General features: G+C 50.4%; 1 protein-coding gene across 1 annotated transcript; it reads left to right on the top strand.

Moving 5' to 3' along the window:
- The first annotated feature begins 2,728 nt into the window (after nucleotides 1-2,728).
- MCM2 (minichromosome maintenance complex component 2) lies at nucleotides 2,729-15,699 on the top strand. The gene is made up of 16 exons (XM_058812986.1): nucleotides 2,729-2,747; nucleotides 3,207-3,394; nucleotides 3,955-4,130; nucleotides 5,141-5,404; nucleotides 6,423-6,642; nucleotides 6,891-7,098; nucleotides 7,805-7,939; nucleotides 8,124-8,315; nucleotides 9,436-9,529; nucleotides 9,891-10,141; nucleotides 10,395-10,521; nucleotides 10,752-10,864; nucleotides 11,002-11,244; nucleotides 12,013-12,195; nucleotides 13,696-13,851; nucleotides 14,709-15,699. The coding sequence occupies exons 1-16, from the start codon at nucleotides 2,742-2,744 to the stop codon at nucleotides 14,817-14,819; spliced, it is 2,667 nt and encodes an 888-aa protein (XP_058668969.1). The 5' UTR covers nucleotides 2,729-2,741; the 3' UTR covers nucleotides 14,820-15,699.
- The last annotated feature ends 1,324 nt before the right edge of the window (nucleotides 15,700-17,023 follow it).

The following is a 17,023-nucleotide window of genomic DNA, read 5'->3' as shown; positions in this document are numbered from 1 at the left end:
GAGAGATTTTGCTTTCCAATCCACCTGCTTTTGCCATCTGATTCAGCTTGAGGCTAGAGCCCAGTATTTGGGACACCAGATCCAAAAGCTGTTTCATGGTCAGGAGACTGCTGGTTGTCACTGCAAGGACTGTGACACCTTTAGCTCTGCCTTCCTCACTGCTTGTATGAAGCAGGATTTCCTTTGAATTAACCAGCCCTGCCACATGGTGTGGGCAAACATAACCCCCCTCTTCCCACCTCCAAGGACTGCTCCATGTCCTCACCTGCACACATCCTTCCACTTCAGCTGAGCACTGCTGCTCTGTGCCTCATCTCCAGCCAGCACCTAAACATGGCAGGGCTCACTCCCTCTGTCCTTGCTGTGTCTCTTGGTGTTGCTGGGCTGAAGCAGGACAAGAGGTGATGTTCAGTAGCCTTGATACAACCTTGGGGCCCCCATGGAAAGCTGGCACTTGTTGCTGTACCTGCTGCAGCCTGCTGTGCTGTGGCAATCTCACCTGCCTTGCAGGTGCCAGAGGTGGAAGATGCAGACATGGTGTCCAGCATTACACCTTCATGTAATCACCAAATTGCACTCTTCTGAGACATTTTATCTCTCTCAAATACTCTTTCAGTTTTTATTAAATCAGTTGACTGAACAGGATATTACCTCTGATCTGAAACTGCTTTGCTGTTCAGGTGCTGAGCAGCTGCAGGGACAGATGTGCCTGTCTTGTTTCAGAGTTGTTCTACCAGCCTGCTGATTTCTAGTGCTGGGCATAAATTTGCACTACAGGATACGACCTGGACTGCACTCCTGTGTCTCTGCCCTTTTTTTTCAAGGGGAATTCACTCACTAGGGCTCTTCCTGTGCTGCAGGAAGCCACAATTCTGCAAAATCCTAGTGGTATGGTTGGATATTCAGGAGTTTGGTGCTCAGGTGAGGTCAGCCCAGCAAGCAGTCTGGGCCCCATCTGCATCTCAGCCCTCTCACATCCCCAGTCCATGTCTCTAGTGTAGCAGAAGGAATTCCATGCATGGCAGCAGCCTGATTTTAGGGGTGGTTTCAGCTGCCCAAGCTCAGCTCTTGTCAAAGAGACAAAGCACCCCAGCTCAAGCATAGGACCACTTGTAGGTGGCACTCAAAGTTAGCAGTGAAAAAACATGGACAAGTGTGTGATCTTCCAGGAAGGACAAACAGAAAATCTGTCTGTCCATCCAGCTGTCTGGTGCCTGGAGAGACAGTGGCACCCTGTGGTGACACAGGCTTATCACAGTGTGTCATCTGGGCCTTGTCAGACAGGTCCTGGGCTGCCTTCCCTTAAGCCATAGAATCACTTGGGTTGGAAGACTGAACATTAGGAAAGAATTCTTCATTAGGAAAGAAATTAGAACGGTGCTCAAGCATTGAACAGGCTTCCCAGTGAGGTGGTGGATTCACCATCCCTGGAAGTGTTCCCAAACCATGGAGATGTGGCGATTAGAGATATGTTTTAGTGGTGGGCTTGGCAGGGCTGGATTAACAGCTGGACTCCACAACCCTGAGGATCTTTTCCAACCTTCGTGGCTCTGTGATTCTGTGACCTCTAAGATCACCAAGCCCATGGTGGTCTCTAGGAACCTACAAGTGGGAGCATCTTGGGGGTGTCCCTGTGTCTGTTTCACTCTGAGCACCAGCCAGCTCCCTGCCACATGCCATAGAGAAGAGGCTGAGCCACTCTCCTATTTATATCATGATGCTCCTGCTTTGCTATATTAGTACCAGCCTGAATCATCCAGCTGGGCTCCTAAAGATCCATTTCAGATTGTCAGCTGCCTCTTCAGGCACTTTTGCTTCTGGTGTCTCCTGTTTCAGGGTCATTGTCTCACATCCCAGTCCAGCCAAAAGCAGAAATAGCCTGATACTAAATAGTGGTCAGAAACTCTTCAGAGAATGCAGACCTCCAAAATCCAAACCACAGACCCTGTGGCCTGGAAGGAAGCATTCCATCTCTTTGCCAAACATCAGCCCCATTGCTTGTTTGTCTCTCTAAATTCCTCTTCCAGTCTCTATGGGACAGGTGCTCTTCTTTGGTTCCTCTCACAAATGGCATTTGCTCACTGCACTGAACAGCTGGAGAGACAGATATGTCTGTTCTCCAGAATAGCTCTGATCAGCCCCCTGTTACTTGCAGCACATACAGGCTTGCATTAAAAAAAAAAAAACAAACAAAAAAAAAACAAAAAAAACCCCTCCCAAACAACAACAACAACAACAACAACAAAAAGAACCAACCAAACAAAAAAAACCCCACCAAAAACCTAGAAAAACCCCTAAAGCAAACAACCTCCCCCCAGAAAGAACCCCATAAAATGCCAGAACCTCCTTCCCATCTCTTGTAGTTTCAGCGAGAATCAGAGCAAAGACGATTGAACTGGGTCAGGGGCAAACCCGGTCAAGCAAGGCTTGATTTTAGCTCCCAAAGAGGCCACCGCGAGCACGGGAATTCACAGCGGGATCTCTCCTGTGCCTCGGGTTCCCGAGAGGAGGAAACCTCTCAAGCCCAGAGGGAAATGTTTGCTAAAGTTTGTGAAAGTTTGCTCCTGCCACTCACCAGCCTCTCGAGCCCCCGTGGCCGGGGGATGGCCCTGGGTCCCGCCCCCTCATGCATATTCATAAGGAGGCGGGGCCCGCTGTCCATTATTCATGAGGTTTCGCGCGCTTTCGTGACCACGTGGTCTGGTTTTCGCGCGGAATTCCCGGGGCAGGAAGCGGCGGTGATGGCGGTGAGTGGCCGTGCCGGGCTGTGCCGGGCAGGGGGAGCCGATCATTTGGGGTCCCATCCTCATGGGTGCGGGTCCCGGGTTCTCCCCGCTGCCGGCCACTTGGCGCTGCGGGGTCCAGAGGGGATTTTGGGGTGGGGGGGACACTGGGGGCGCGCCCGGCCGTGCTCCCGGAACGCCGGGGGAATTTTCCCGCGTTCCCGGCGCTGGGAGCAGAGAGCCGGGCCGGGGCACGATCGGACCCTTTCCCTCCGCTCCGGCTGTGCTGCCAGGGTGGATTTACCCCCGTATCTCCCACCCTATCCCCCCACCCCATATGTTTCCATTGTCTTTTGCAAGGAGGGTTAATTATTATAATTCACGGGTGATCCATATACCCCCCTACTGACGGGCACAGGCCCCTGCAGGCACTAGCCCCCTCTCCCCCTCTCCCCTGCCCTCACTGCCCTCCTGTCCCCGCAGGACTCCTCCGAGTCGCAGGCAGCGGTGACCAGCCCCGTGCGGAGCTCCCGCCGCGGCGATGCCCTCACGTCCAGCCCCGGTCGGGACCTCCCTCCCTTCGAGGATGAGTCCGAAGGGCTCCTGGGGACCGAGGGGCTCCCCGAAGAGGAGGAAGAAGGGGAAGAGCTCATTGGGGAAGGGATGGAAAGGTAAGAAAATCGTTCTGGGGCGCTGTGTCTGGCGATGGGGTGCTGGGGATGTCAGGCAGCCAGAGACATGGAGGGAGCTCTCAGGCATTATGTGATCCCTCTGCTCTGCTGGCAGCTGGGGTGACAGGGCTGAAGAGCTGCTGGGCAATGGGGAAAAAAAGGTCAGAGCATGATGTCATTTGAGTCCTGGGAGAACTGAGCAAAGTGCCATCATGATCCCACAGGATCTGCCTGGATGTGTGATGTGCATTCAGCCCAGCTCTGCTTCTCCAGGCATGAATTTTGATGTTGTTTTATTCAGCAAGGTCTGCTGGCAAACTGAACTTTATAACACAAAGGCTTGAATGCTGGCATTCCCAATCATGCTTTTGGAGCTCTTTGCATTCCTAACTGTGGTGCTTGGAGCCCTTTTACTGCAGGGCATCTTCCCCTGGACGTGCCTTCCTGCTCAACACCATTCTATCTGTGCAGAACTGTCCTGACACCTGCCCAGCAGTAGCTGCAGAAGGGCTGCAGAGTTGCTTTCCTGGCCTGACTCCCTGCTCTGTGTGTGTGTGTAGGGACTACCGGCCCATCCCAGAGCTGGATGTGTACGAGGCAGAGGGCCTGGCCCTGGATGATGAAGATGTGGAGGAGCTGACTGCCAGCCAGAGGGAAGCTGCCGAGCGAGTGATGAGGCAGCGGGACCGCGAGCTGGAGCAGGGCATGGGCCGCATGAGGAGGGGGCTGCTCTACGGTAGGTGCAGTGAGCTGTGCCACCCTGGGGATTGATAGAAACCTCACCCTTGGGGGGAGCTGGGCTCTCTACTCTCAGGTCAGTAGGGAGGTCTCTAGAGCTCCAGTGTGCCTGGGCTCTTAATGAAATCACTGGCTGTGGGCTTGGCTGGATTCCCCAATGCAGGTTCCCTTTCCTTTGGGTTTCCTGGGAGCTCATTTGGTGTCTTGGTCACTGCTGAAACAAATTAAGGATCCTGGACCTGTATCAAAGGGTTGGGATTCTGCCAAGCTGTGCTGTCAAGTTTCTTGGTGTTGGTGCTCCTGTACAGACTTTTGTGGGCTGGGTGGTGTTGCAGACATCTTTTGTGAAAATCCTTTTCTTTAGGATTTTTTCCCTTCTGAGAAGCTGAGGCCTCAGAAACAAAATGTAAACAATGGTTATCTGCTGCTGTGGAATGCATCAGGTTTGTCTGTGATTGGGCCATCTTGAATGTTTACAATTAATGGCCAACCACAGACCAGATAGCTTGGACTCTCTGAGCCACAGATCTTTGTTATTCATTCTTTTCTATTCTTAGCTAGTCTTCTGAGGAAACCTTTACTTCTATTTCTTTTTAGTATAGTTATAATGTAATCTATATATATCATAAAATAATAAATCAAGCCTTCTGAACATGGAGTCAACATTCTCATCTCTCCCCTCATCCAAGAACCCTGGTGAACACTGTCACAGGGTGGAAGGGCCTTTGCTGCACTTTCAAGCTCATTCCTTGGGCAGGGCATTAATAGACTTGAATGTGTGCTGTTGCATACAAATCTTCAAATTAACGCCCTTAAAGTCTTGGCTGCATTGTGGAAGATGTAGGAGCAAGTGTAGAACTGGATTTAAGGTGGACCTGGGATGTCTCTTGGTTTGTATCCCAGGCTGTGACCTCTGTACTTGCACAGCCTCTGCAATCCCACTGTGACTAATCCATAGGGTGGGAATGGGAGTCCCAGGTGCTGAGCAGTTTTTCCTCCCACCCCCAGACAGTGACGATGAGGATGAAGACCGCCCTGCCCGGAAGAGGCGGCTGGCGGAGCGGGCTGCCGAAGGCTTGGAGGAGGAGGATGAGGACATGATTGAGAGCATTGAGAACCTGGAGGACATGAAAGGGCATTCTGTGAGGGAGTGGGTTTCCATGGCAGCGCCCCGGCTTGAGATCTATCACCGCTTCAAGAACTTCCTGAAGACCCATGTGGATGACCATGGGCACAATGTCTTCAAGGAGAGGATCAGTGACATGTGCAAAGGTAGGGCTGGGTCACTGGAGGCTCTCTCACTCTTTATGTGGGTCGTGGTTCTTTGTGGTGATCCAGTACAGAGGTGGGTATTTGCTGCCTGCCCTCTTTGTTCCAGACATTGAATCAGCACTTTAAGAACGACTGATGCTGATGGAGATAAATGAATAATGGAAACATGTCTAGTGTCTTCTTTGATTCTGGCTGACTAATTAGAAGGCCCCTGGTGTCTGCTCCTCATTAATATTCATTTCGTAGAAATGCTAGCAGAAGAATATGTGGGGCAGCAGACAGTGGTCTGCAAGTTTGTGATCTGAAAGAGACAACAATTGCTTGCTGTCTGCACCAGTTACTTTCTCACACTGGAAACTGCATTATCCAGCAAGGGGACACAAATAGACCTTGTGACTTTGGAAACTGTGTCAGTGTTGTAGCCTTGTATTCTGACTAGGCACTGCCAGAAGAAACGGTCATTAAGGCTGTCATTGATGAGTTTTAAAAGCAGAAATTGTCACATCTAGGAACAGCTCATGTAGCTGTGCTTGTTGTATTTATTCTTTATAGTTAGCAGAAGCTTCAGCAGTGGAACAGGATCAATTTTGTAAAGCTAGGAAATAAAAGGCATTTGTCTCATCCATTTCCACGAACATAAGACACAGGAGGATTTTTGCCAACCATTCAGCACACATAATGTCTCTCCTATTAACTTCTGTTTCCTGGAGGTCTCTGAGAAAATTGTATATTGGGCTGAGGCTTTTGAATTTCAGGAACAGTGAGCCTGGGGAGTATCTGTGCAGAACTGGAGAGGAACAATCACAAGCTTGGTACTGATAAAGAATTTGTTAGAGAAATAAATTTAAAAGAGTTTTCCACCCATTTTCAAATTGTTAATCTCTAAACTTTGGGGAAGGTGCAGAGTTCTATTAGCTGCAGCCTGCAAGATACAGGCTTGTATGTTCTGGCTATCCTTTGCAAACTCCTTGAGGAATGAACAGGCTTTAATTACAATTCACCCCATCTTTTTCTTAAGAGAACAGAGAGAGTCTGGTGGTGAACTACGAGGATCTGGCAGCCCAGGAGCATGTCCTTGCCTACTTTCTGCCTGAGGCCCCAGCAGAGATGCTGAAGATCTTTGATGAAGCAGCCAAGGAAGTGGTGCTGGCCATGTACCCCAAGTACGACCGCATTGCTCAGGAGATCCATGTCCGTATCTCCCACCTCCCTCTGGTGGAAGAGCTGCGGTCACTCAGGTGAGAGCAGAGCTACCAGCAGTGGCTCTGGGGCTTGCTTTAGGCTTTGGGGTGCTCAGGACTCACCTGTGAGCTAAACCTCTGGGTAAGTCTAACAGGATAACTGAGCTTAGCACAGGGAGAAATCGTACTAAGGATGCGCTTTCAGCTCCCTGAGGTAAACTTGTGCCTTGCAGCAGGAATATTTCTGGAGGGTTTTTTGCCTTCTGGTGCCTGCAGGCATCCAGCATATCTCTGTCTTTTCCCAGGCAGCTGCACTTGAATCAGTTGATCCGGACCAGTGGAGTGGTGACAAGCTGCACAGGGGTCCTGCCTCAGCTCAGCATGGTCAAATACAACTGCAGCAAGTGCAACTTCATCCTAGGACCCTTTTTCCAGTCACAGAACCAGGAGGTGAAACCTGGTTCCTGTCCAGAGTGTCAGTCTCTTGGCCCCTTTGACATCAACATGGAAGAGGTAAGAGACTGTGTGCTTGCCTGGGTGAGAGTGGCTGCTCATCCTGCTGCACTGCCTGTTCCTCACAGCCCTGCTTTGACTCCCGCCCTTTGAACAGCTTGCTGTGGCTAGAAAGGTCTTCTATATCCAGGGAGCTGTGAAGATAGGAGTGTTTGAGCTCTTGACCTGCTCTTGACTCAGTTTATCAACCAAAAGTAATTTATTGCCACACTGTAGGTGTTTGGATTGAATCTTTTGCCACAATCATTTTTGTGGTACACAGTTACTTATCCCTATTTTAGAAATGCAGACACACGCTGTCCAGATCTCCTTCCCAGTTAGGTCAGTCTGTCCTGATCTGTCAGCTAAATAAACCAGAGAGCAAAATCATTGATGTGGAACTTCTGACTTTCATTCTTTGCTTTGATACCTTTAACCATCACAAGTGGAGCATTCTTCTCTCAGGAACTAGTCTGGTATTTGGATGGGCAAACACTGTGGAGGCTAAACCACAGTGGTGAGATGCAGCAAAGTGCTTTTCTGTCCCCATTATTGCCTATCACACCCTGGAATTGCTCCTCACAGCCCACATCCTCCCATGTCTATAATTCTCTAACTGAAATCTTGGAGTGGCCCTTTTCTTGAGGTGCCTGCTGGACCAGCTGGGTTGAAGAGCCATGCTGGTGCCTGCTGGACCAGCTGGGTAACTCTGATTTTGTTGCTGCAGACCGTGTATCAGAACTACCAGCGCATCAAGATCCAGGAGAGCCCAGGGAAGGTGGCGGCGGGCAGGCTGCCCCGCTCCAAGGATGCCATTCTCCTGGCTGACCTGGTGGACAGCTGCAAGCCAGGAGATGAGATTGTGAGTACATTGCTCAAGTCTCAGGAGAGCACAGGGTATTAAATTTTTAAATTCTAACAGTGACTTCACAGGAACATCTGTGGGGATGGAGGTGTTGTCCTCAGATGCATTTGAGCCTTACCTTAGAATGGAGAAGGGGCTGTTTGGGACTCTGCAGGCACTGACAGCATTTCCTTCTTCCCAGGAGCTGACAGGGATCTACCACAACAACTATGATGGCTCCCTGAACACTGCCAATGGGTTCCCAGTGTTTGCAACTGTGATCCTGGCCAACCACATTGCCAAGAAGGACAACAAGCTGGCTGTTGGGGAGCTGACTGATGAAGATGTGAAAGTGATTGTGGGTCTGTCCAAGGATGAGCAAATTGGGGAGAAGGTGGGTCAGCCTCAGATATCCCTTCTTTTCATGTGGATAGTTTGCCACCTGGCAGCTGGATCAGAATGTGATGAAATGGGTCAGCTGGCCAAACAGTGGTTAAAGGAACCCAGAAATCCCAGTTCTCTCTGAATGGTCTTCTGTAGCTCTCAGACAGCTGTTGGTGAGAGTCAGTTATAGGAGGGAAGTAAATAAGGAACTTCCCTTGTACCTTTGGAGGTAAAATTTTCTGCTTCTCCCTTTCCTTCTCTGATCCTTCTACATCCCAACAGGGCTAGAAGACAGATGAGACACACTCAGACAGTGCTTACATCTGATCAGTTTTCTCTCTCTGTGTTTTAAAAGCCAAGTGGCAGAAGTGTTCTGTGAGGCCAGTTGACTGCATCTCCAGTCCCCTAAAGGCGATATTATTGCTTAGCTTAAGTTGTGGTAGAGATTTTAAGATTTTAGCTTTGCTTCCTCTATGCTAAGACCTGAATCCAGTACTTGAAAGAACAAACTCCTGGACTGGTGTATGTTCAACCTCACTTGGGTCAGATTTAACTTCTGTAATGAGGGACTTTGCTCCATTGCCTTGGCTGTGCTGTAGTTACAGTGACTGCTGTTGCAGTGGATGCAGCAGCTTCAGTTGGACCAGGAGTGTTTTAACATGAGTAGTCTCCAGCATCAGGTTATTTTCAGAATACCCTTGAGAAAATAAGCCAGTTGTTTGTAATATTGGACTATGACAACAATTCATGTGTGGCACAGCCCATTCAAGTGCTATCACATGCAGGGAGTCAGCCTCTGATCAAGGTCCCCAGCTTTACAAGAGCTGATAACAGGCACTGTGATGTTCCTTGTGTAGAACAGGGTTGTGGAGGCAGTGGCAGCAGCTTCCAGCACCAGACTAAATAATCTGCCATGCCCCAAAAGCACCATTTTTGTGAAGCTCCTTTAGGTAACAGTGGGTGGGTCATCACCTTTGAAAAAGGCCTCACACTGGATAATAAAACACTCTTTGGAGACAGCAATATCTTAAGAGTAGCTTTAGATATGGCACTTTGCTGATGTTCATGCAAGATTCTCTTCAGAATGGAAACTGGTATTCCCTGGACAACTCCTCTGGTTTCCCTTTCAGATTTTTGCCAGCATTGCCCCATCTATTTATGGACATGAAGATATCAAGAGGGGCTTGGCTTTAGCTCTCTTTGGTGGAGAGCCCAAAAACCCAGGTGAGTGGTTCTTCTATCACACTGAAAACTGATGTGACAGTAGAAATGCTATGACTGGAAACAGCTCCTGTTGCAAACCCAGGCAAGTTTTTATCCCTCCTCTAGGAGGTCATGTTTAATGCTCCTTCAGAGGTTTGACCTTCTGGCACCCTGATTTGTTATCATCTCTTTAGAAGGATGTGTCAGCCAGGTTAGAAAGTCTGTTTTACAAAGATAACTGACTTGCTTTCCCCCTCAACTTTCCTGTAAGCTGGTTGCCATGCCTGCTGGTTGTCTTTTCTTCAGCTTTGTGGTGCTCAGGGCAGGGTTGCTGCCAAGCCATGCACTCTGCTGCCACAGGGTTTTCCCATTGCTTTTATAGGTGGCAAACACAAAGTTCGTGGTGACATCAACGTGCTTCTGTGTGGAGACCCTGGTACAGCAAAATCACAGTTTCTTAAATATATAGAGAAGGTGTCAAGCAGAGCAATTTTCACCACTGGCCAGGGTGCTTCTGCTGTGGGCCTCACAGCCTACGTGCAGAGGCACCCAGTCAGCAAGGAGTGGACTTTGGAGGCAGGAGCCCTCGTGCTGGCTGACAGAGGTGTCTGCCTTATTGATGAATTTGACAAGGTGAGCCCAGCTTCATCTCTCTGTGAAAGATTAGCTGTGAAATGACCAGCTGTGCCTCTGTCCTCTGAGGACACACTGTAACTCATGGTGGCATCTCCCAGATGACCCAAGTACCTGCAGTTTGCTTAGGCCCTTGCTGGTCCATAGTGCAGTTTGCTGCCTTTTCAGAACTTCTGGAGCTGATTTTCTTTGGTGTGTTTGGCAGTGGGGTACAGACAAATTTTCACTCTAAATCATTCCTGCTTTCCTGTAGATGAATGATCAAGATAGGACCAGCATCCACGAAGCCATGGAACAGCAAAGCATTTCCATCTCCAAAGCAGGCATTGTCACATCCTTGCAAGCTCGCTGCACCATTGTGGCTGCTGCCAATCCCATAGGTAAGTGCTGAGAGACTACAGGACCATCTCAGCATAACTCCACGGCCATGAGAGCTGTGGCACAGCTTCCCTCCCTCTGCCTAGTTCATTCAAGTCTGGAGCAGAGATCAAGCAAGCAGGAAAGTCTTCAGTAACCTACTGGAGGTCTGTCCTTCCTGCAGAGCTCCAGCCTTGGGGCCTGTTTGACCTGGATTAATTATTATTTTTATTATTATTGACCTGTGACCCAGGTGGGCGATACGACCCGTCGCTGACGTTCTCAGAGAACGTGGACCTGACGGAGCCCATCATCTCCCGGTTTGATATCCTGTGTGTGGTGAGGGACACGGTGGACCCAGTGCAGGTAGGGGCTGAACCAGGAACCCTGAGTGTGTGCTGGGCCTTAGTGCTGCTGTTGGCATGCTCAGCTGCAGCTGCCCATTGAGGTTTTTCTGTCCACTGGCTGTGCTCAGTGTCTGTCGGTGCTCTGCTCTCTTGCAGGATGAAATGCTTGCCCGGTTCGTTGTTGGCAGCCATGTCAAGCACCACCCAGGCAGCAAGGAGGCAGTGAATGGGGACACTAATGAGGTCATCCTTCCCAACACCTATGGGGTTGAGCCCATTCCTCAAGAGATCCTGAGGAAATATATTGTCTATGCCAAAGAGAAGGTCCACCCCAAACTCAACCAGATGGACCAGGACAAGGTGGCCAGGATGTACAGTGACCTCAGGAAGGAGTCTATGGTGAGAATACTGAGGAAAGGAGGGAAGAACTGTATGTATCTAGACTGCAGATCAGCCTGAGACTGTTCCAGCATATGTTGACACATTCTTGCCATTCCCATCACAGAAGTCTGTGCTGCTGTTCTGTGAGAGACAGGCAGATCCTGCAGTGTCTGCTGAACAGATGATTCTTCCTCTAAGTACAGAGTCTCGCCTGTTGATGATTCTGGACTGTTGGGCGGGACACATGTACAGTGCCTGCCATGGCAAAGTCCTTTTGTGATCACCCAGTCTGGCAGGCCCACAGGAGATGTTTGCATTCTCTCAGATCCTCATGCTCCTGATACATTACAAGGAGCCATTATCTGTAGAAATGCCCTTCTCTTTTGTCTGTGGGATGTCTCAGGCTCATTTCAGGCTCTCAAGGTGAGAGGAATTTGTTGAGGTGTGAGGGAGATTTTTTGGAGCTTGGGAAAACTATACCTGTTTTGGTTGGCCTTTTGATTCTTTAACTCCTAAAATTTACTAGAGGAAACTAGATTGGTAATCTTGGAGAAGCCCTAAACAGTGTCACAGAGCAACCCCACAACATCCCCTTGCACTGTGCTGAATTCAGATGAGCCGGAAAGCTGTGCCAGGCTGTGTGGCTGTGCCAGCAGGTGGCAGAGCCTCCTTATCCTGAGTCTCCCTCAGAGGTGCAGAGAGAAAGGAGCAGTGTGTGCAGTGTGAAAGGAGCTGGGCACAAGGCCCCTGTCTTGTCCCTTCAGTGCCGTGTTTCTCGTCCCGCAGGCCACGGGCAGCATCCCCATCACGGTGCGGCACATCGAGTCCATGATCCGCATGGCCGAGGCGCACGCCCGCATGCACCTGCGCGATTACGTGGTGGAGGATGATGTCAACATGGCCATCAGGGTGATGCTGGAGAGCTTCATCGACACGCAGAAGTTCAGCGTCACGCGCAGCATGCGCAAGGTTGGTGTCATCTTATCGCAGGGGCTCCATACTGGTGTCTCCTCATCACAAAGGTTTCACACCTTCTTGGGGTTTCTCATGGGCAGCTGCTCAGAGCACTGACTCTTTCTTGTCACAGTAGCCAACAGACTCCAGTTCCCTTCTCAACACCACCCCACTCTTTTATAGCACTCTTCTTGTCATTGCTTACAGCTGTGGCCTGGTTAAGTCAGGCCTGTTCCTAATCTTTGATAACTGCAACTCCTTAGGGGTAAGATTACTTCCTACACTGTCTTTATTTTCTTATATTTTATCCCCCTACGCAAGTTGGGCACCACCTGAGCTGGGGGCTGGAGCTCCACCCAGGGCCCAGAGGTTCAGCTGCAGCTCCTTGTACTGCCCTGGCTGTGGGAAGAGACTTCGTGCTCTGCAGGGCTCTGTCCTGTGGAGACAGGCACTGAGCCTGTGTAAGTACTGTGGGTCTGAAGTGTCAAGGAAGTTCCCTGTCTGACCATCCAGGGGCCCCTCTGGCAGTCACACTAACACCACCTGGGACCAAGGCCACTTCAGACCTACACACACCACACTCACAGTCAGACAAGGTTTCCTTACCAGCTTGACCCCAGGTTTTCCCATAGCAAAGTCTCAAACATCTGGATACTTAAAATAATTCAATCATTGTGCAATAACAGCTCAAGCTGGGTGCCTTTGAGGAGGGACCCCAAACAAGGCACTGTTCTGTGACTGCCTCTCATTAGTGTGTGCTGAGGCAATGGCTTTGTTGGGTCTGAGAAGGAAGTGTACCTTGAGCTTCTGACTCAAAAGCACTGCCATGTCTATTCTTTTTTGACACCTTCCCTGCTATTTTGGCACAGGGCACCTGCTGCTGCTGCCAGGTGATCAAGCCAAGCAGGCAGTTTGTTTCTTCACGTTTTTATTGGGCTCTCAGGGTACAGTTAACCACAGGACAGCACTCACTGTGGGTTAGTGTGCAGTCTGCCCTGCTCTCTGAGTAGCAGAGCCTGGCTCTGAACAGCTCTTGGCTGGCTGCACGCTGGCATTTATCCACTGTTGAGTGTCTGCCCTCTGTCTGGACGACTCGTGGCCTCTCTCTTTGGCCTCCAACAGGCAGCCAAGTATGAGCGTCTGCTGGGGAGGCACAGGGCAGTCTGGGTCAAGGGAAACTGCTCTGTGCCTTGCCCAGGGCCAGCCCTCCCATGGCTGTGTCCCTGTGGGCAGCACAGCTCCACTGCAGTGCACTGCTAGCCCCCAAGAGGCACCAGCTCCCCTACAGAGATTCCAGATGGGAATAAAAGCAGCCAGCAGGGGAGTTGTGGCTGTCACAGGGCTGGCACTGCATGTGCAGGTGGCAGCTTGGCACACAGTCACTTGAGATACACTAAGGGCACAGGTGACAGCAGTGTCACTGTGTGCTCTGTGGCAGGAGGGGGCTGGCTGGTGCTGGGCACTGCAGTGTGTCACTGCTCTGATCCTCATGGCTCATCTCACCCTCCCTCCCAGACTTTCTCCCGCTACCTCTCGTTCAAGCGAGACAACAACGAGCTGCTGCTGTTCATCCTGAAGCAGCTGATTGCAGAGCAGGTGATGTACCAGAGGAACCGCTACGGAGCCCAGCAGGACACCATCGAGGTCCCCGAGAAGGACCTGGTGGACAAGGTATGGGCTTAGAGCCAGCTGCCTCTGGGACTGCTTCGTGCTCTCTGCAGCCTCAGAACCAGAGGCATTCTGAGGCTTCTGACTTCCCTTCCTGCATTGTGATACTATAAAAAAGACTGATGTTAATCAATATAACCCAGATTCAGGATTGTCTCCTCTGCATCTGCTCCTCTTGTTTGGAAGTTCTGTATTCTTCCCTCTCTGTTCTCATTCACCCCCATAAAGCTTTGGGATTGGAATGGTAAATCCTTTTGCAGATGAATGAGAACTTAAGTTCCCTGGTATCTGCATTTGAAGAAGCAAAAAGCAGATGTGTATGAACCTTCCAATCCCTCCTGAGGCTACTTGCCTTCTTAATGCATCTTCATGCTCGTCCAAAGGTTGCACTTCTGACTTGGCCATTCTGTGCAAAATATTGACCTTGCTTGGCACTAGAGCAGTGTGGTTTAGTGCTCTTCTGCTCTTTGCATCAGATGTGCACAGTAAATGCTTCCAAAGCCAAATCTTAGTGTTGCCAGGGTGACCACTCCCAGTCAGATGTCTCCCTTGCAAAACTCTCCTGCTGGATGAGGTTTTGGGGACTTTTGGATAGGAGTTACATTCTGTCTCTGCTGGAAGTAAAAGGACGAGCTGAGAGCAGGCAGATGCTGAGCCAGCATCCTCTCTTGGCTCAGCTCAGCACTGCCAATGCTCCTTCCTCCTGACCTGCAGTCTGCCCTGCTACTGCAGCTCTGGTTCCTGCTGAGCAGAGCAGAGATTGCTGACTGTCAAATTTTATGCAGCCTCTGCTGTGGGAAACCACATGGTTCTTACTTTGATTAAATAAACATTTACCTCTCCCCTCTTCCTCCTCCCAGGCTCGGCAGATCAACATCCACAACCTCTCAGCCTTCTATGACAGTGAAGTGTTCAGGATGAATCGGTTCAGCCGGGATGTGAAGAGGAAGCTGATTGTCCAGCAGTTCTGAGCTGGAGCAGAGCCTGCCACATGCTCCTGTGAGATGAGACCTCCATCTTCCAGCCCTCCAGGATGCTGCAGAGATCCTGAGCCACAAGGACTAGGTTGTACATCCTCTTGCTTGCTTCGTGCCTTATGGATTAAGGGAGTGCTGAGCTGCTGAAGACCTTGTAAATAGAACAGAATTAAGTAGTTAAATGCCCTGTCAAATCTGTTTAGCAACTTTGTTCACTATTTTGCCTTGTAGGTAAGCACAGCAGGGAGAGAATTGCTGGCCCTCTACATGACATGTTTTCTGTTTGTTTGTCACTAGTTGTTATGGGCTCCTCTGCAGGAGGGACCAAGTGGGAGCATTTGGAAAGCTTTGGATTGCAAGCACCCTCAGGGATTCTCTGTTCCCATCTCTGCTGACTGTACAGCCTGATGGGTGATAATTGAAACTGCTTTCAACTCTCCATGAACCAGCAGCCAGCCTCTGCTCCAGGCCTTTGTGCCTGGCACTTGACATTTCCCCAGGTGCCCACATGGGTTGACCCTGTGCTTGGTTTCTGCAGGGGAGGAAGGGGGAGACAGGGAAAGATAAGAACTGAAACAAAACAGCTCTTTCTGATCTTAATGATGATCTGTTTGGGCACTGGAAACTCCTTCAGTACCTGCTGGGGAATCTCCAGCCAGAATCCAGAGTGGAGAGGCTTCCCTTGCCTTAGTGGATGTTACCTCTGTGTAGCTGTCAGCAGGTGTGAATTTACAGCTCAATCCATGTGCTGCCTTTGACACCTAAACTGAACACCCTTTCTCACACCCATTTGTTGAGGGTGAAGTTCCCATGGTGCTGGTTTTGGGCATGGCAGTGGAGGAGGCCTGAGCTGGATGTGTTCAGGGAGGACAAGATGGGCTCAGTGTTCACATGCAATTTTCTTTGTGTGTGTGTTTTAAATAAATTTGTTTTCAATACTTCTGCATTTCCTCTTTTGATAACTCCTGCCACCCAGAGTGGAAGTAAGAGCTTAAGTGAGCAACCTGGATGCTGTGTGAACTGCTCAGCAGTTTGTGGGGTTAGGTTTGGGTACAATCACATCTCATGTTTGCTCTTTAGGTTAGTAGGAAGGGCCAGTGCTGGCTGTCAGCTGTAGCTGACACATCTGTGGACTGATAGCAGGACACACTTGCCCTGGCCCATGCTGTGAATGCTGCCTTGCCCACCAAGGCCCTGCCTGCAGTGGTTCCTTCCCTGTTTATGTTTGTATCCCATTGTGACTGTCCCATCACAGTATTTCCCACCTCCCTTCCTTCACACACTTGGGCCAGACAGCCTTGATTTGCCTTGGCTGCCACTTGGATTCCAGTCTGGGAGAAGCAGTAACGCCTCTGCAGGACCCAGCTGAGCTCTGCAGTGAATGTGCTTTTCCCTGGCTGGAGCTGTGGGACCTTGTGGCATCTCCAGCCTGAGCTGAGGAGGATTTGTGAGCTGGCTGCTGCAGCTGTGTGTGTGCTGGCCAAGCAGAGGTGTCCCTGGCTGCCAGCACTGGCACCGTGGGGTTTGTCACAGTGATGTGTGTGTGTGTGTGTCCTCCCAGCCTGGAGCCAGCCCTGCCTGAGCCCTGCTGGGGGCTGAGCACATGACTCAGCCTGAAACTGCCTCTGTGGGTCTGCCAGCTCCTTCCTGTGTATTTGTTTAACTGTTTTGGCTGGTTTTCCCCCTTCCCACTGCTCTCTGTCTACCAGGGCTTTCTGCAGGCAGCCCTTAGAGACACTTGCTGGTATTCCTTCCCTGCCTGAGAAAGCCTTTGGCCCTGAACGTGGGCCTGGATCAGTTCTGGGTTGGGGATATGTGCCTGCACCTGCCTGGTGAGCTCCAGTGTGCTTCCTCAGGGACACAGCTGTTAGCACCGTACCTGAGCTGGATGTGAGGCATCATCACACTCCCAGCATCCAAAACTCCACATCCAAAACTCATCCCAAGAGACGTGCCTGCAGCCAAGGAAATCTTGGAATTGGAGCCTGCCTGAATTTTCTGGTTCTGCACACATTGCAGTGCTGTCCAACATTCACCCTTTCTTCCTCTAGAATCATATTTCCAGTGGTTCCAAGTGTGGTTTCCTGCTGTGTGAGGATTGTGCAAGAACTCTCTGCCAAAATCCTCTGCAGCTTTCAGAACCACTGATTAATTGAATGCTTTTTGTAGAAAGGGGGAGAGCCAGTGGGACACAAACA

The sequence above is a fragment of the Ammospiza caudacuta genome, chromosome 12 (genome assembly GCF_027887145.1).
Source record: "Ammospiza caudacuta isolate bAmmCau1 chromosome 12, bAmmCau1.pri, whole genome shotgun sequence".
In the NCBI taxonomy this organism is placed as follows: domain Eukaryota; kingdom Metazoa; phylum Chordata; class Aves; order Passeriformes; family Passerellidae; genus Ammospiza; species Ammospiza caudacuta.
Note: the sequence above shows the minus strand (reverse complement) of the source record. Positions and strands in the feature narration are given on the sequence as shown.

Bases quoted from the DNA above. Each gene is read 5' to 3' on its own strand.
- MCM2 (XM_058812986.1), top strand. The intron at 7,940-8,123 runs GTGAGTACATTG...CCTTCTTCCCAG, and splicing joins GCAAGCCAGGAGATGAGATT to GAGCTGACAGGGATCTACCA. The intron at 12,196-13,695 runs GTTGGTGTCATC...CCTCCCTCCCAG, and splicing joins TCACGCGCAGCATGCGCAAG to ACTTTCTCCCGCTACCTCTC.